Source organism: Bombina bombina, chromosome 1, assembly GCF_027579735.1.
Source record: "Bombina bombina isolate aBomBom1 chromosome 1, aBomBom1.pri, whole genome shotgun sequence".
Taxonomy (NCBI): Eukaryota; Metazoa; Chordata; class Amphibia; order Anura; family Bombinatoridae; genus Bombina; species Bombina bombina.
The window spans coordinates 1,032,146,976-1,032,167,172 of NC_069499.1; the positions used below are offsets into that span (position 1 = coordinate 1,032,146,976).

At 38.8% G+C, this 20,197-nt stretch overlaps 1 protein-coding gene across 1 annotated transcript in view; it reads left to right on the plus strand.

Annotated features, from left to right (window-relative positions):
- LOC128664783 (solute carrier family 35 member C2) overlaps nt 1–20,197 on the plus strand; it is a 157,096-nt gene that overhangs the window by 41,919 nt on the left and 94,980 nt on the right. Inside the window, exon 8 of the mRNA XM_053719611.1 lies at nt 14,937–15,020. Within this exon, the coding sequence (XP_053575586.1) occupies nt 14,937–15,020 (84 nt within the window). The remainder of the gene's footprint in view (nt 1–14,936; nt 15,021–20,197) is intronic.

Here is a 20,197-nt window from a genome sequence, read left to right on the forward strand (position 1 = left end):
CTCAGATATTAGGAATATCAGTTGTTTATATATTAATTATTCTGTCAATACCCTAATAGATTTCACAAATTATTGTATATATCACATTCGTTTACAAATGTTATCTTCCGTTCTCAGTCTCCCAAAGTATTCACAAGTTCTGTGGTATTTATCCATATTCAAATTGCTCTGTTTGGTATGGTGTTTCTTTGGGGACCATATATTAGTTTATAATTTAAAATACACATTTTATTTTGTTTATGAGATCACACTCATGTTTTTAAATGACGGGGCTAACGATTTTTTACAAATAACCCTTCTTTAGTTTTAGCGCTATCACGCCTCTTTTCTTTGATTTACTTATTTCCTCGAGACACTCAAAAAACGCAAATAAATTTGTGCCATTATTTTTAACATAGGGTTATGTATTAATGTAAGAGCTGATAAGTGGTCCTATTGGTGTAAGTATCTACACACTCCCACGAATAGGAGGACAGGGATTGGCCCCATAGCTCACTCCCATTATGGGAGGAGCTAAGAATTGTTTGGTAGTGATCGTCATTAAAAGCCGAACAAAGTGGAATTATGATTTATGCCTGATGAAACGGCCTAAGGGCCGAGAAACGCGTAGCAAAAGTATAGTATTGTTTTTATGCTCTCCGAATAGGAATGTTTTAAAGGTGTCTTTTATCAGTTGTTTTATAATAAAGCATTGCTTTTTGACACCAGTGTTTTAATATTCCTTGTGTGAGCCTACCACTACCAGAATAACGGACCGTTGGGGTTCCAGTTCAGGGAATAGCCAGCTGGTTAGATGTAAATAACCAGCCCGTATCTACAAGCACATTGGTGAGCTCCCACGAAATGTGAGTACCCTGTGCTTAATTAGGCTGTATGTATGCTGCCTGTATACTATTGATACACAAATGTTGGCGCCTCTTTGTGTTTTGGACAGATTTATGTTATTGCGGGTTGAGACTACCCACGTCGCCCCCTGCCTTCCACTTTTATTATTTAATTGTCGCATGGGCAATCCGGCATATGCCGTGTAAGTCAGCTTACCCTCCTGTGCTTCTGCTGGCTGTGGGAGCGCGGCAGCTGTCTGTTTCCCTGTTCGAAAGATCTAGTATGCTTTGCTGCCTGCTCGTTATCGCTTATCTGCCCCTGAGATTTGTTGCCCGCAAGGTGCGGGGATGTGTGCGGTAGTTTTAAGGCCTGCTCCCTGGCATCCGTCTCAGACTGTAAGTGGCCTCCTCGTTCTTACTCTTCCGCTGATTTCAGTTATCAGCCTTTTGATCCGGCGTTATACTCACACAGCACATCGTAACTTTTTTAGGATTCCTTTCCCACACGTTGTAGGCGTAGATTATTGCGGAGTCTAATCCTCCGTTACCGGTGTCTCCTTGCTTGTTCTTCTAGTGACCGCTGACATCTAGCCACTATTCTCCCTTTATCCGCAGAAATTTTATAGTACTTTTGACCCTTTTATAGGCAAGTTTTTAGATGTGAGGCTTAAGAGCCAAAAATTAGGCAGCCATCATCCTGCGTGGCCAGATTCCGCCCCCCATTATTGAATAATTTTACAACCGTTTGCGTAATATTATCTGACAATATTTTTTAAAGTTCAGCCGGGATCTGGTCTGGTCCAGCAGCTTTATTAGCTGCCGCTTTCTTAATAGCATTAGACTTCTTTATGAGAAATAGGGGCATTCAGATCATCTAATTTACATCTTTCTATCTTTGGAATCTGGGTATTTTTCCAAAAATTATCTTTAACTTGCGTGTTTATTGTATTTACTGAGTATAACTCCTGAAAATGTATTAATTTCCTTAATATTAGTAATTCTATCCGTTGGAGTTTTAAGGGATTTCTTTTTTTTTTTAGATTTTGTTAAATTGGCTGAGAACTTTCCCGCTCCCATCTCCATGCATATAAAAAACCTTGTCCTAATATGATCTTGCACAATTTTTTGTGCTAAAAATATTCTTTCCTTTTTTTTAAAGATATAATTCCCACCATTTCTTGGCAGGGTCACTAATATGAGTTATATGCATTGCTCAATTGATTAGACAATTGTGTGTTCCTAGCTACCATTTTACGTTTTTGAATAACTAAATACTCTTTAATTTCTCCTCTTATTACTACCTTAAAAGTTTCCCATAATGTTTCTGTTTGAACTTCTGGGGAAAAATTAAACGGATAAAATTCCTTCCATTTTAGTTTCAACCATGCTTTAAACTGAACATTAGCAACAAGTTATCTTGGAAAAAGAACCTATTGCACATTTCCTGACTGTTCTTGATTTTAAAATTCAGGGTAAGAATGGCATGGTCTGATATAATAATCTCTTTAATGTCAGTCAAGATTTCATATCCCAACATTTTTTCAGATATTAAAAAATAATTGATTCTGGACATTGTTTGATGTGTATGTGATTCGCATGTGAATCTTCTTAAATCAGGGCTCTGAACCCACCATATATCTTTAACACAAAGTGTATTACCAAGACTTTAGTTTCTTGTTTACTGTTTCTGTTTAGAGCGGGTTTCAGCCTGTCCATTGTAGGGTATGATACTAAATTAAAATCGCCAGTAATAATTAAATTTTTTCGAATAAACTGGTAGAAGTTTCACCTGCAAGTTGTCCCAAAACGCTTTTTCCAATTTATTAGACCCATAAATGTTACATAAAGTTTTTTTTAAATTCTTTTTATTGAAGAAACACAGGTACAAGTGATTAAGCAAACACACCAACAAGAGGTGTTATATCGACTTTACAATTCATATTATAGAATGGATATCACATGTTAGACATCTATCAATTAGCGGGAAAGGCACACTTGTTGTTGTAAAATATAAAGAAGTGATAATTTCCTCCCACCAATATTATGGTCTGAAATGATCCATGCATCAGGAGTTATAGCAAGATTAATTGAGTATCCTTGCCTAATGCACCCGTGCTTCTCAGTTTTATAATATTAAAACATTAACACATAACACAACCAACAACCTAAACTAACAAAACAAAACAAAACCTCCCTAACCCCGCAACTGCTCCAGCCGGTCCCTCAATCCTTTTTCCTTCTTGACCAAATTAACTAGTCTCTGTGGCATACTTGGTATTGGTGATCAAGCGAATCTAAGTGTTTTTGTAACATGGTTAGCAGTGGCATGAAAAGGGTCCGGGATGGGTACAGAAAAATCAAGCAAAACAGAAATCCTACAATTGCTGCCTATATGGTGATTGATTTAAACTGCTTCAAGGGCTGTCCAAGAATTCTTCTGAAACAGTCATGTTAATAAAGCTATGATAATATTAAACATAAAAAATCGGGGCTAGCTTCCATTATAAAACATGATCACCCCGTACCGTTATACAGTTTACTCCTATTATAGAGGGACTGGGCGGTTTAATCTGATTGAGTATGGAAGGGAGTTTCACTTTAAGGGAAAAAAAAAAACCTGTAGGTCTTCGTGAAGGTGTTTATAAGGGCGTGTATAGATTAGGTATGGGGATATGTTAGTAAACTGCTAAAACAACTGCTGCGAACAATAACTTATCAGGGCTCTGTGCACACTAAGTAAGGTTAGCACATGTCTAATCTAGCGACATTGTGAACCAGAATTATATTCATCAAGGTCGTTCGTCAATATGCTTAACACCTTTTGTAAATTATTTAAAACAAACAAGATACCCAAATCATGCGTGGTGTGATGAAATATCATGGATCATAATGGGTAAAGAGAGACAAAAAACAAAACTGTATGATAGAGTTGCATTCATATAGCCTGAGGTGGTATGAGATATCTCAGGCCAGGGTAAGGGATTCCTCTGAGTAGGGGGGAGATAACAGAGGTTCTACACAGATAGTCTCCTGTAGTATCAATATATACTATGAGGCAGTTAAATGCATATTTGAATGGTGGTTTATACAGTTCAGTCCAGGCAGGCGGTGTTAGCCTAGGTGTAATACACAAGTAAGAGAGACATGAGCTAGTGAAATACCCCTAATCTAAATCGATATATGCAATATTTTAGTCTAGTAGTCTTTAGTGCGTTCTCAGGAGCCTGTGTGTAGTTCATGAAGTTAAATGATTAAGGTATAGTAGTATACACTGCAAACATAATACTCAAACAACATGCGAGGCAGAAGGTTAGACCAATGTGCAAATATGAAGAGGACATAAGATAGGAAGATCCCCACGTAACCCAAAGAAGCAATCTTACAGTAATATATGCATATACAAAAAGAATGTATAGATTTGCCAACAGGATAACATTGCCATAGCCACAGGAACGACATTGATCAACTCAACAATTTATGGCAATTGCCGATATTACTCAGAGCAGCATACTATTATTTAAGAGTTCCACTGAGAGTCTCTCGTGCATGTAAAGGTCTTGCGTAGCAGCCATGTTTCATTATATTAAAAATATAAATAAAATTGTAGAATGAATGAAAAGGACTAAAACATTGTTAAGCATTTTTTAAAACAACACAGGAGGCCAACATGGCCAAAGTTAACGCTAACACACTTTCACTGTGGAGACCTACGATACCCGCATCTCAAGGGGATAAGTAGCAGCCTGCGGGACAGGATTGTGTGATATAATTTAACCCACTCCAGTCGCCAGACGAGTCCGAATGTACCTAGGGTTTCCTTTGCATGATGCCAGGCACAGAGTGTTTTCCTCAGTTTGCCTTATGAGGATTCCTGTCCATCGCCCGACCTCAGTTAGCAGAGGAGCTTGAAACGATTCATTCCACAACACTGGGAAGGTCGAGACCAGTTGAAACATTACAGCAGTCCGCAGCCGTACAGGATGGCCCAGCTTTTTGTTACCGCGTTTCATCTCCACTGTGCCACAATCAGGAGAGGTTTCTGCATGAGCACCACTCGGAGATGGCGGTTCAGTAATTCTTGCCACAGACAAGCAGGCTTTCAAATCGTAAGTTGTGGGCAAATTATCCGAAATAGGGGTCGCAGCCTGCACTGGGGATAATGCTGGTGAATTGCCTGTCTGTGTCGGCAAAGCAGGGGGGTGCGATGCAAGAGGGCCTTCAAGCTTAGTCCATTTAGCCTCTGGGGACAAAATGTTGTCAGGTTTGCCTATGTATGAATATCGATCACCCACATGACAAGTTGTCCCAACACCAAGTACATCTGAGAGCAACGATGTCGTGCTACTGTTGGGTATTAAGAAGCCTGTGTGTTCGATGTTCCGAGTCGTGCCTGATACACCCCAGGTTCTTATGTCTTGCATCAGTACACATAGATGGTCACAGCTATTAAGCAAGTTTTCAAATTTGGGTAGAAAGATTGTGGACAATGCCACAGATATCTCCTTGTCGAAACCCATTACCTCGTGGGTGGTTAGGGGAGTGTTGAGCTGAACTACTCCAACTTTATATTTGCTCAAGATGACTTTCCGGGGTAGAAGAGTTGGTGATACTTCTGTCTGCTAAATGTTCCCGGACAACTTGCTTGTCAAGGGAGAGGCAGATGGCATAGATTGATGGCTGCAATATTGAAGTTAAAAGAAGGTTTCCTCGGAGCTTCTGCAGTTTGCATCCATCTTGTAGGGCCGCCCACCGGAAGTCCCCGAGGCTCAGGATTTTATATAGAAGTCCTTTATTAAAAAGAAAGGCAACCCCTTTTTTTCCTATTTGTACAAGGGGTTCCCACCACTTACCCAACCCACCCTGTTTTTAATTTGGCCAGTTCCACTTCTTTTAAATGTGTCTCCTGTAGGAAAACTATCGGGGTTACACCTTTTTAGTTGAGCTAGAATCTTTTTCCGTTTTTGTGGTGATGTGATCCCACCCACGTTCCAGGAAGCCATATAAATTTGTTCCTTCATTTGTTTAATTTAAAAAGAGTATTTTGTATTTATTAAATACAAAAATTATAAACATATGGTAGAGGCGGGATGAGGGGCAGGGGGAGAGAAAGAGGAAGGAAAAAAGGGGGGGAGGAGAGAAACCAGAAAACATCAATTCATCTAACTTGATACATTATATTTCTTATAGTACTGCAAATACATATACATTTTAAGTAATATCCAATTAGGTTTCATAATGTCACAGTCTTACAGAGTGATACCCTTATTTTTAAAAAATTCCTTTACCTCCTCGGGGTTGCTCAACATCAGACAGTCATTTTCTTTGAGAATTTTAATTGTAGCGGGGTATATGACTGTAGCCTTAATGCCCATTTGTAGTACAAAAAGGCGTAATTTCTCTTCTGTTTTGTGACGTCTCAGTAGAGAATTCCTGAAACAATAAAATTATTTTATCTCCAATTGAAAATGGGATTCTTTGTCTGTAATGATGAAAAATGTTGAGCTTGTCCTGGAAGTTAAGAAACTTTGCAATCACAGGTCTTACTTTGACTGTACCATGGGGCAATGTTTTTTCTGTGCCTATTAGGTGAACCCTTTCAACTGCAAGGGGTAATAAATTAGGAGCTTTGTGGTAGTGTCACAGAAATACATTTAAGTAATTCCTGGTATTCATTAGATTCTGGGATACCAATAAATCTAACATTATTGCATTGTGCGCAATCTTCTATCTCATTAAGTTTGTGTTGCATTTTTACAATTTGTGTAGTTTGTTCTTTGATAGTCAAATCTTGTTGGTTATTAGTGTTAGTGTGGCCTGTTTTTTTTTTACTTCTAATTTCGTGCTTGTGATTCTCACTGCAAAAAACACTCATATATGTTACCTTGGCATGCAATCGTGCTATTTTGTGCGCCCAAGTGATGACTGTAACATCTTCTTCTTTCCCACTTGAGGACCAGGGATTCGCTACTGCGGATGCAGATTCTGTTGTCCCACTGTGTTTGTTAAATCAGGTAACAGCCCCCAGTCACTTAAGAGGCCACGACTTTAAAGGGACATAAAACTCAATTTTTTTCTTTCATGATTTAGATAGAACATAACATTTTAAAAAACTTTCTTATTTACTTCTATTATCAAATTTTCTTAGTTTTCTTGGTATCCTTTGTGGAAAAGCAGAAATGTATGCTCAAGAGTGTGCACGTGTCTGCAGCACTATATAGCAGCAGTTTTGCAATAATGGTATACATTAGCAGGGGCACTAGATGGCAGCACTATTTCCTGTTGTGTAGTGTTTCAGACATGTGCACGCTACCTACCTAGGTATCTCTTTAATAAAGAATAACATGAGAATGAAAAAAATTTGATAATGGAAGTAAATTGGAAACTTTTTAAAAATTGTATCTTCTATCTGAATCATGAAAGAATTTTTTTGGGTTTAATGTCCCTTTAAACGTAGGCTCAGGCCTGCTGTTAGTAGATTGCCTTTAATGCATGTTCGCCGAGCATACCATCAGAGTTACGCCATACCAAGGCAGTGATGACTTTCTATCGACTGATTTGTGTCTGTGAACGTTTGCACCTGTGCATGTACGCAGAGTTCCGATTCACCCAATGCCGGCACTTATGGTGCTTCTTGCTGTTAGTTTTGGTTATCAGCCGTCCCTGGATACTCTGTGTCTGCTCATACCACAAGATTCGTCCACTGGGTGCTTAGGGTCTGCTGTACCTCCCAGGCCCAAATCTGTAAGACTGCTTTCCCAAAGTCTGGAGTTAAAGAGTTGCCTCCAGTTGCTGTGTGAGCAGAGCACGTGTGCTTCTAGGTATTCGCAGGCCTTCCCAGGCACTCTACTACTGAGGCCCACATAATTGTTCTGTTATGGCCGGTTACTGCCGCTCCAGCCACCTTCTGACTGCCATTCTAGCTTTGGTTGTCACCATCCCTGTTGGAGAGTGAGTACTGCTCGGGTTACCTCCCGTGTTGTTTGGGACTTGAAAGGCACCATCCGTAGTGTGATGTAGAGTTAAGTGAGGCCAATGCTGGCCAGATAGGCCCAGGTCGAAGGCCTTCGTGCTTGCAAGCTGCTCTAGCCGTGAGCATAAGGATCCGACGGCCACCAAATGATGTACGGCCCCAAGGAATTGCTTGCTGCGGTGTGTATACAAGGGGATTAGCTCTATTCCTCTAGAGCAGTTTCTCAAACCACACAATCGTGTCTCTGCCCCTTCCGGTCAAGGACATCTGGTGTGAAGATGTTAACCCAGTTTTTTCCAGGACTTGTGTATATATATGATGTTTTTAACATGTATGACTATTGTTGTTATGACAGTGTAAGACTATACCCACAAAGATACAAAAACTTTAAATGTACATTAAACACTTTAAGATGGTAATATAAAATGATAAATTATAGGCGGGATCAGACTGATATACTCCAGGAAAATTTTCATCTGTGAAAAGCAAAAATGGGCAAAAAGACACTACTCCCAGGTGGTAACCGGGCCATAGAACAGGCCACTGAGCTGTTGGTCATTCTTGGCAGACTGCTTCTCTTTCTGTTTGTATTTGTATTATGACCCTGGGGAAAGTCTCCCTAAGGGTGATGGGGGAAACCAGACGTGGACTCCTTGCCCAATGTGCTTGTAGGGATATGGCTGCACCTCACTGATGAGGCTCAAAGGAGGCTGAAACGATCGTCTGGGGTTGCCCTTTCCCTTGTTCAGAGGAGAATTGCTTCGTATTTCAGGACTGGACTGACCTTGTTAGACGGGATCAGACTGAGATACCTCAGGAAAGTTTTTATCTGGGAAAAGCACAATTGGGCAAAAAGAAACTACTAACAGGGCCATAGAACATAGAACCGGGCCTGCTTCTCTTTCTGTTTTATAAAAGGATAAATTCTATATTTAAAAAAAACCTATAGTATATTTTCATTATTTATTTTGTCCCCTTTTCCTGTAAATTGGGAGCATTTCAGTTCCTGTTAGAAATGGAAGTGCAGAACAACTATTCCACACAGCCATTGGCTGCACACTCTAGTGACCTATCTATAACTATCCCTAATTGGCCACAGCAGAGAAGGTAACCTAAGTTACAACAAGGCAGCTCCCATTGCTTTATGGAAGCTAAAATTTTACACTTACTTTGTCTATTTAAACAGCTAATGAAACTTAAAGAAAAGATTAGTCTGAGATTATCATGTAGATATATGCTAAATCACTTGAAACTGATGCAGTATAACTGTAAAAAGCTGACAGGAAAATATCACCTGAGCATCTCTATGTAAAAAAGGAAGATATTTTACCTCACAATCTCCTCAGCTCAGCGGATTAAGTTCTGTATAAAAATGAAGAAATGAACAGCAGACAATCAGCATCAACAGTGCTAAGGCCATGAACTCTTTTACTGTGATCTCATGAGATTTCACTTAACTCTCATGAGATTTCATTGTAAACTTCCTTACACTGAATAGGGAAATAAGACGAGTGTGCACGAAAGCTCGCTCCTTTGGCTGTCCCGGGACAGACATACTGATTTGCTGCTTAGAAGTCCTTTACAGTGGGATATGGCTACTGAGAAACTTTTGATGTAAAATATCTTTCTTTTTTACATAGAGATGTTCAGGTGATCTTTTCTAGTCAGCTTTTTACAGCTATACTGCATCACTTTCAAGTGTTTAAACATTTGGGTATTATGGCCCTTTAATGACCCTTTAAAAGAAGCAGATGGGCGGAGAGAGAGAAAGACATGGATTATTTTAACATAAATTAGACACTGATTAGGGGGAAAAACCTATAATGCTGACTCTAATCTTAGCAGTGCAATCTAAATTAGATGTATGTCTCTTTTGCCACCACCATTTTTGTCTCTTTTCAAATAAATGGTTGTTCAGCTAATATATTAGAATTGGTTTAGATTTGTCAGTATAATTAATACAATCTGATGATTTCCAATTAAATAACAATCAGATTAAGAGTTTTACGTTATGAGGGGTGTGGTACTAACTTGCACGTTATTGTCACTGCTCACTTCCCTACAGCGCTGGTATTACAGGTTTACAAAATCCCAGCGTTATCAGGCAAAATTGAGCTCCATACCGCACTCCAATACCAGCGCTGCTGAAAGCTGCGGTGAGCTGGTTTTACGTGCTCGTGCACAATCTCCCCATAGACATCAATGGGGAGAGCCGGCTGAAAAAAAGCCTAACACCTGCAAAAAAGCAGCGTAAAGCTCCGTAACGCAGCCCCATTGATTCCTATGGGGAAACAAAATTTATGTTTACACCTAACACCCTGACATGATCCCCGAGTCTAAACACCCCTAATCTTACACTTATTAACCCCTAATCTGCCACCCCCGACATCGCCAACACCAACATTATACTTATTAACCCCTAATCTGCCGCTCCGGACATCGCCACCACTATAATAAACATATTAACCCCTAAACCGCCGCACTCCTGCATCACAAACACTAGTTAAATATTAACACCTAATCTGCCGCCCCTAACATCGCCGCCGCCACCTACCTACATTTATTAACCCCTAATCTGCCGCCCCCAACTTCGCCGCCACTATACTAAATTTATTAACCCCTAAACCTAAGTCTAACCCTAACACCCCCTAATTTAAATATAATTAAAATAAATCTAAATAAAACCTATTATTAATAACTAAATAATTCCTATTTAAAGCTAAATACTTACCTATAAAATAAACCCTAAGCTAGCTACAATATAACTAATAGTTACATTGTATCTAGCTTAGGCTTTATTTTTATTTTACAGGCAAGTTTGTATTTATTTTAACTAGGTAGAATAGTTACTAAATAGTTATTAACTGTTTACTAACTACCTAGCTAAAATAAATACAAATTTACCTGTAAAATAAAACCTAACCTGCCTTACACTCACACCTAACCTTACACTACAATTAAATACATTACCTAAATTAAATAAAATTACCTAAATTAAATACAATTACCTAAATTACAACCCCCCCACTAAATTACACAAAATAAAAAAAGAAATTATCAGATATTTAAACTAATTACACCTAATCTAATAGCCCTATCAAAATAAAAATAAAAATCCCCCCCCAAAATAAAAAAAACAAAACCCTAGCCTAAACTAAACTACCAATGGCCCTTAAAAGGGCCTTTTGCGGGGCATTGCCCCAAAGAAATCCGCTCTTTTACCTGTAAAAAAATATACAAACACCCCCCCAACAGTAAAACCCACCACCCACACAACAAAACCCCCAAATAAAATCCTAACTATAAAAAACTAAGCTCCCCATTGCCCTGAAAATGGCATTTGGATGGGCATTGCCCTTAAAAGGGCATATAGCTCTTTTTCAATTACCCAAACCCTAACCTAAAAATAAAACGCACCCAATAAACCCTTAAAAAAAAACTAACACTAACCCCCGAAGATCCACTTACAGTTTTGAAGACCGGACATCCATCCTCAACAAAGCCGGGAGAAGTCTTCATCCAAGCCGGCAGAAGTGGTCCTCCAGACGGGCAGAAGTCTTCATCCAGACGGCATCTTCTATCTTCATCCATCCGGAGCAGAGCGGGTCCATCTTCAAGACATCCGCCGCGGAGCATTCTCTTCTGACGACGGCGACTGAAAAATTAAGCCAATAGAATGCGAGCTCAATCCTATTGGCTGATAAGCTAGATACAATGTAAATATTAGTTAGCTACAATATAACTAGTAGTTACATTGTATCTAGCTTAGGTTTTATTTTATAGGTAAGTATTTAGCTTTAAATAGGAATTATTTAGTTATTAATAATAGGTTTTATTTAGATTTATTTTAATTATATTTAAGTTAGGGGGTGTTAGGGTTAGACTTAGGTTTAGGGGTTAATAAATTTAGTATAGTGGCAGCGACGTTGGGAGCGGCAGATTAGGGGTTAATAAATGTAGGTAGGTGGCGGCGATGTTAGGGACAGCAGATTAGGGGTTAATATTTAACTAGTGTTTGCGAGGCGGGAGTGCGGCGGTTTAGGGGTTAATATGTTTATTATAGTGGCGGTGATGTCCGGAACGGCAGATTAGGGGTTAATAATTTTATTTTAGTGTTTGCGATGTGGGAGGGCCTCGGTTTAGGGGTTAATATGTAGTTTATGGGTGTTAGTGTACTTTTTAACACTTTAGTTATGAGTTTTATGCTACAGCTTTGTAGCGTAAAACCCATAACTACTGACTTTCAGTTTACGGTATGGATCTTGGCGGTATAGACTGTACCGCTCACTTTTTGACCTCCCAGGCAGACTCGTAATACCGGCGCTATGGAAGTCCCATTGAAAAAAGACTTTACGCAAGTTACCTAAGTTAATTTGTGTTACGGCCAAAAAAGTGTGCGGTACACCTATACGTGCAAGACTCCTAATACCAGTGGTAGTGAAAAAGAGCCTTAACGCTGCTTTTTCACCCATAATGCAAAACTCGTAATCTAGCCGAATATTTCTTCTTAGCCACACTACTAGCCCTAACTATAAAAGGGGGCGCATTGATAAAGTTATTTACTACTCCCCAAAAATGCTGTGTAAACTCAAACTTATATAAACAGACTAAAAAAAGTCCAGCTAGGGTTAATAGTCACTCTTGTGAATTATGTATAATGTCCAATATATAATAAATCGTGACAGTAGCTGTACTTTGGAAATCCGTCATGAAATATCCGCTCTAAAAAAGAGAAAACAAACAGAGGCCCCTCATGGTGCACTATCATCCAGCGGGATACAATACAAATAGGAATAACGCCACTCACTTATCTAAGCCCCTCGGTAAGCTCACCTCCCGACCAGTGTGGTGGATTCCCTCGGTAAACATGAGTTTCGATGCTGTCGCGTGCAGCAGTTCCTGTCTTTCGCAGAGCCTTAGGCGGCTCTTCCAGTCAGGATAAGGAGGGCGTGTATTCAGCTGTGATGTCACCCAGTTTCTATTGTCAACTTGATACGCACCTCCCAGCTGTATTGAAACCATAGGATCCAATGACAAGTGGGTAGAATACAGATCATATTCCTGTATTCCGCTCGATGTTGGAAAGCCTAAGGGCTAATAATAGGCAGTGGATAAGTGGTCTGGTAGACCCAGAGATATGGTGGAATTAAAAACACTTTATCAAAAGAATACAGCAACACGTTTCTCGGCGGTTAGCAAAGTTTCATCAGTCTGTGCTTTAATTTCACCATGAAGCATGTCTCTAGCAGTTAGAGTACTATTAATTGTATATCTTTTTTTAAAACTGGTTAACACAAAATCATTAAATTACACAAAAGAGAGAAAGTATGGGGCTTACAACACTATTCTCTACTGATAAAACATAGCCTTTATTTATAAATTTAATACAAAACTATGTATAATCAAACGCAAGTAAGGAACCACTAGATTTAAAAGGTCATACTCGCCATGATATTGTTTTTCCTCCTGTGCCTGCAGCTGTGTTCAAAGTTGTTCTCTTATTTACAAGTATCCGTAGGTGGAGCTCTGCATCTTCACACTGGGCGCCGCCATTTTGGAGCTTACATTTATTATGTAACTTTTTAAACTGTGCAAAAAACTGCAAAAATGTAACCTGCTCTCTCTATTATGTGAGCTAAACTGAAGTGCAAGGTACAGCTGTCAAAAAGCCAGTAACATCACAGATCTGTGAAAGTGCACTGCTTCTGTCACAGGAAGTAACAATACCTGTGCTACAAGATGGCGGCGCCCAGTAGAAAATGCAGAGCTTTACCAGCTGGATTCTGTAATGAGTTAGAATAAGAGAATGGCTTTAAAGAGAGACACAGTTACAGGAGTTCAAACAATGGCAGGGTGAGTAGTAACCATCCTACTGTAGTTGTACCCAGCAGTTTAATGGCCTTTTAAGGCTTGACAAACACCCAGAGCCATGTTTCCTAAACTGTTACTTCAAAATTTTTGGGTTATACCACGTGGCTCATAAAAATGTGTGGCTGGCTCTTTAATAGTGCATGTGGCTCCTAGATTTAATTTTAAAGGGGCATTAAAGGGACAGTAAACCTTTAACAAAGTGTACTTCCACTTCATATTCTAAGAGTTTGCATTACTGATTAAGTGTATGCATACATTACTGTTCTAGCCGCAAGAATAACTTTAAAATATATTTTTAAAATGATACCCTAGAATTCTCCCCCAGTTACCCCCAGATCTAAACCGGTTTAAAATTTGATTATCAAGTACACTTTTTTTGTGTGTGTGTTTACTGTCCCTTTTAAAGTAATTTTCATATGCACAACACAGCTGTGCGACTAACACTGCTGATTGGGTCAGGAACTTTTTTCCTCTTGGGACCAGCAGTGCTCTGCAGCTCCTTAACACTTTGACTATGTGTTTAACCCCCTTGGGCTGGTTAAAACATAACATTACAGTGTCGCTAGTTTTAAAATTACTTGCTCTTAACGAATTAGAGCATATCATCATTTTTTTACTATAATGGTCCTTATAACCACTTACCTGCAGGTTTGTTAGTGCTAAAATTACATGCTCTAATTTGATCATGTACATTTTGCACTGCAGTGTCCCCTATAAGCATTTTATATCACAATCTCAAAATGTTTAATGCCCTTTAAAATAGTGTATGCATGTTTAGCAATCTACCAATTACGAAAATATTCATGCTTTGCATTGTTTGTTTAGTTTCAAATACAGCTTTCAAAGCATTGAAAACAAACAAAAAAAAAAGTAGTATCGGAACAGTCTATTTAAAAAAATAAAATGACTAATTTATACTAATGCAGCACTAGAAAGTGGGGTTCTAATGTTAATTCATCACTTCCATTTACCCTCTCTGACTTTTCAAAAATATATTTTAACAAAAGTCATATACGGAGGGACACAGGTGAAACTATTTTATTTAGTACCAGTGCAGTGGGGTACTGAATTCCCTTTAGATGGGCAGTAAGTAGCTGCTGTATTTGTTGCCCGTTAGGAATATCCTAGGTTTTACGGGCAATAAGATGTCTGTTTCTCATTAGTTCCTTTTATAAACTGCTAAATAAAATATCTTGAGTTTTATCAGAGCTAAATAATAGTAGGTTTTAGGAAAGATTTTCAGTTGGTTACCTCTGATTTACTCCTTGCAGGTCTACAGAACCCGATAGACACCATGTTTCATCTCCAGCCTGTCATGTTTCTTGGCCTCTTTCCTCTTTTTCTTTACATCGAAGGTAAGACGCAAAGAAATCTTGTTGTATAGTTAGATGAATTGGTAAAGTCTCTCTAGCACAGGCCCTGACTAGCTCAGGACAAATGTTATATAGCTAATATATATATATATATATATATATATATATATATATATATATATATATATATATATATATATATATACAGGTAGCCCTCAGTTTACGCCGGGGTTAGGTTCCAGGAGGAATGGTTGTAAATCGAAACCGTTGTAAATTGAAACCCAGTTTATAATGTAAGTTAATGGGAAGTGAGGGAGTTAGGTTCCAGGGCCCTCTCAAAATTGTCATAAGTAACACCTAATACATTATTTTTAAAGGTTTGAAATGAAGACTTTAAATGCTAAACAGCATTATAAACCTAATAATATAGATTGTATCATCATCAAACTAAGTTTAATAAACAAAAAACATTTGCTAAACATCACCTAATAAAATAATTACACAACAGATTAAAACTAAGTTTAATGAACAAAAACATTTTTTTACTTGCATTTTTCTGCAATCAGTTCTCTGCATTGCTAGCATGTTAGATAATATTGGGTCGGCACCTATTCTATGCATTTCAATCTGCAGTGATTAAGCAGTTAGGCACCCTCATCTCAAGCAGCTGGACAGGAAAATAATAGGGAAACGGCTGCAAGATCTTGCTTGATAGGTCTTGTCTGATCTGTGTACACAGATCAATTTCAGACTGTTAAACTAGCTTAAAGGACCAGTCAATGCAGTAGATTTGCATAATCAACAAATGCAAGATAACAATACAATGCAATAGCACTTAGTCTGAACTTCAAATGAGTAGTAGATTTTTTTTCTGACAATTTTAAAAGTTATGTGTCTTTCCACTACCCCTGTACCTTGTGACAGCCATCAGCCAATCACAAATGCATACACGTACCATGTGACAGCCATTAGCCATTCACAAATGCATACACACTTATTCTTGCACATGCTCAGTAGGTGCTGGTGACTCAAAACGTTTAAATATAAAAAGACTGTGCACATTTAGTTTATAGAAGTAAATTGGAAAGTTGTTTAAAATTGCATGCTCTATCTGAATAATGAAAGTTTAATTTTGATTGAGTGTTCCTTTAACTTTGCTGAAACACAAGCGGACAGCTCCACCTACTGGCTATTTGAATTAGTGCACTGATTTTTAATGCATTTCAATAGCAGTCCCATGACAGGTTGTTATTCTGAAACGGCGCAAATTGAACCGGCGTAAACCGAGGGCCACCTGTGTGTGTGTATGTGTGTATGTATGTATATATATATATATATATATATATATATATATATATATATATATATATATATATATATATATATTCTAACACTGTAACATCTTGGTGCTTTGATTTGGTGAGCTCTAGCTGACCTGTTTTTTTTAAGGTTGGGTAAATGGGAATGTTTAAAAGGCGATACTCTCAACTAGTTAAACAGGGAAACATGCAAAGTTAAATCTTTTCATTTACTAGTAATATATTTTCAGTGAACAGTGTTGTTATTCCATGAAAACATTTGTTTTAAAGATATGTTGAATATAGGGTGTACCGGCCAAAATGCATACTTTTGTGTCTATATACTGTCAATGATTTATGTAAAGATTATTAATTTGAAGTGTATTATTATTATTATTATTATTATTATTATTATATGGTAAATCTTGTTTCAAGTAAAAAATCCAGTATGATCTTTATTTATAAAGTTTACGCTTTAAATTTAAGGCTAGTTTAATGGTTGATTAATCAATTCAGATTTATATGTAAAAAAAAATAAAAAAATCTTCTTAAAACATAATGGGCCAGATTACGAGTGGAGCGATATCATTAGCGTGAGGAGCAGTAGAATTGCATAATTAACAAGTGCATTATAAAGAGACAATGATTTAAAAGGATAGGAAAATCATAAAAGTTTAGTTTGATGAGTGTCCCTTTAACCCCTAAACCGCCACACCCCATCGCAAAGTAACTCACTACATTAACCCTTAAACTGCCACAATCCCCATTTCTAACGAACCACTACACTAATAAATCTTAAACTGCCACAACCCCCATTGCAACGTAACCACTACACTATTAACCGCCACACCTGCCCATCTCAAAGTAGCCCACTACACTATTAACCCCTAAACTGCCACACCCCCATCGCAGAGTAACCCACTAACATCTAAACCCCCCATAACCTAACACCACCTAAGTTACCCTAAAACAAACTAACATTACTATAAAATAAAAACCTAACTACCTTTAAAAAACAAAACAAAAAAAAAACTTGCCTGAAAAAGCAAAAAAACCTAACCTTACCTTTAAAAACAAACAAACAAAAAAACTAACATTGTTCTAGCAGTTTAGGGGTTAATAGTGTAGTGGATTTCTTGGTGATGGGTTTGTGGTGGTTTAGGGGTTAGTGTAGTTGGGAATTTGTGATGGGCTATGCAATGGTTTAGGGGATATTAGAGTAGAGACTTATGACGATTTGGGTTAGCTCGCAAATATGGGTGTTTAGTCCCCCCCCCCCCACCACCACTTTTCACTCTCAATTGAAGTCAATGGGAGAGTATCTTAATGCGGTCGCGATATTCTAACTTCTGCTCTTTGTGCGCATCGGGTTAGTGCACGAGTGATAAAAAGTTACTTTCAACTTGGGGGCGGAGTCTGGCCGTGCTGGTGAATGGCCGCCGAAATCTGATGCTCTGTACTAGTGCGTGACTTCTAAGCATAGACTACGGGATGGAAGTCGCTGTATTCAACCCAAACTGACAGGCTATAATCCTTAATATCTCAGGATTGGGATAGCTTCATCCTGGACACTGATACGGCACGTTACAGTCGTTTTGTCTGTTAAGCTGTGTTCTCTGAAACCTTCTTGGCTGGAAATAAACCGGAGCACCTGCACTACCTTTACCGGACACTCCTACTCGCTGACACCATGGAGATTAAGGTATGAAGTGTGCTGAGAGCACTATGAATATACTACAGGGTGCCCCCCTTTACATACCTATAATGTCAGAATCTGCTCTCCCTAACCTTGCCACTCAGAAGAAATAAATGCGCGCCTATTTTGGCTTGTTAAATCAAACTGCTGCAACTTCATATACCTCCATTGCTACAAGTATAAGGTTACCACACGGATATTCTGAGATAAGATACCTGCCGTGATTACTGCAAATTTAAGAGAGGCACCTTTTAATTGCTGTACAATTATATATGCTACATGTTTGTGAAAGGCAAATAGGCTGAAACATACGACGCAGGGGCCTACTAATCTGAGCTGCAGCATCCCCAATACGCCTTATAAATATTATCACAATGGTTCTCCTAGTTCACATTTTTACATATCGGTCATATGCCCTGTTAAATATAACGCAATAACCCACTACCTGGTGCCTTATTTTAGAGCTGGAGTGCTTTGCTCTATTGTCTTAACGGAAACTTAACTACATGATGGACTTGTAATTGCAAGGCACACGATACAAACCATACTAGGCCCCACTGCCTGAGATATCTGCAAACAACTTTATAAAGCTATCGAGTGGTATTATTAAGGTGTCTTTACTCCGGATCTAGCTTGCTCTTATACGCTATCAGACCCATTCACCGACATATATCATGTCCAGAAGGTCTACTCGGCCTGATATAACAGAAAGCCAAATCATCAAACCTCAAATCTGTGAGTAGTTTTTTCAGGGTTCTGCCTCTCCTTCCCTGATTCTAACAGATCACGCTCAAGTCTCAAAGAACCCTGCAGAGGAACCGCTTTTAGCAGTCAATACGTCTGAGGACTGTGTCAAACAGCTTAAAGACAATATCGCTAACCTTCCCAGTAAAGCGGACTTTGATGCCCTTATGATATTAATCATATCTGAGCTGTTTAACATGAAAAAGGATATAAAAGAACTGGGGCACTGTATGGAGTATGTTGAAGATTCACAGGACTCTCTTAATACAATGTACGACAACCTATCTACATATGTTAACGTCACTAGCTCACAGATTGAGTTACTGCAAGATAAGGTGGTGGACCTGGATAACAGGGGGAGACATAACAACTTACGAATCAGAGGCATACCAGAGACTGTCACGTTTAATGACTTGCAACAATATCTACAAGGCTTCTTAAAGACCCACAATCTCCAGATATGGAGATAGACAGAGCTCATAGAGCACTCAGACCTCTGCCCTTTCCAGGTTCTCCACCCAGAGATGTTATTTTGAAATTTGTACGCTTCACTGACAGAGAGGGTCTGGCAGCAAGCTAGAAAATCCCAAAGTATTTCTTACCTAGACCATCAGATACAAGTATACTTTGATCTTAGTCCTGTTACGGTACAGAAATGTAAAGCTGTCCGCTTCATTACCAAAGTGCTGCAAGAAAGGTCCATAAAATACAGATGGGGCTTCCCATTTACCCTACATATTTTGCATGAAGGACAGTCTTACATTTACAAGTATTCAGAGGATCTGGAAATGATCTCAAAGGCACTGAACGTTACTTTCTCTTGCAAGGTGTATCCAGGCCACGGCTTCATCCTTTACTTGTGGGATATTCTCATTCCCTACAGGAAGTGGCAAAGAGAGCACACAGCAGAGCTGTCCATATAGCTCCCCCTCTTGCTCCGCCCCCCAGTCATTCTCTTTGCCGGCTCTGACAGCAGGGCCACTCTGCGGGAGGGTAAAGTGAATGTGGTGTTAGATTTGTAGTTTTATATCTTCAATCAAGAGTTTATTTTTAAATAGTACCGGTTTGTACTATTTACTCTATAGCAGAAATGTGATGAAGAATTCTGCTGTGAGGGAAATGATTTTAGCATGTTGTAACTAAAATCCATTGCTGTTCCCACACAGGACTGAGGAGTACCAGAAAACTTCAGTTGGGGGGAACAGTTTGCAGGCTTAACTGCTATAAGGTATGTTCAGTCATCTTTTTCTAGACAAGACTCAGTAATGCTAGAAGACTGACAAGAATCCCCTTGTGGGGAAGGTAAGCCATGTTCTGAGACTCAGTATAGAAGGAAGGCTTATTTAACAGGGCTCAATAGACTGGTGGACACTGTTACAGGGCAATCGATTATTTATTAGGAAAAAATACTCATTTTTGACGTTTTTTATGCACTTTGGTGTGTTATATGGGGTTATCTTCCACATGGCAAATGTTTAGAC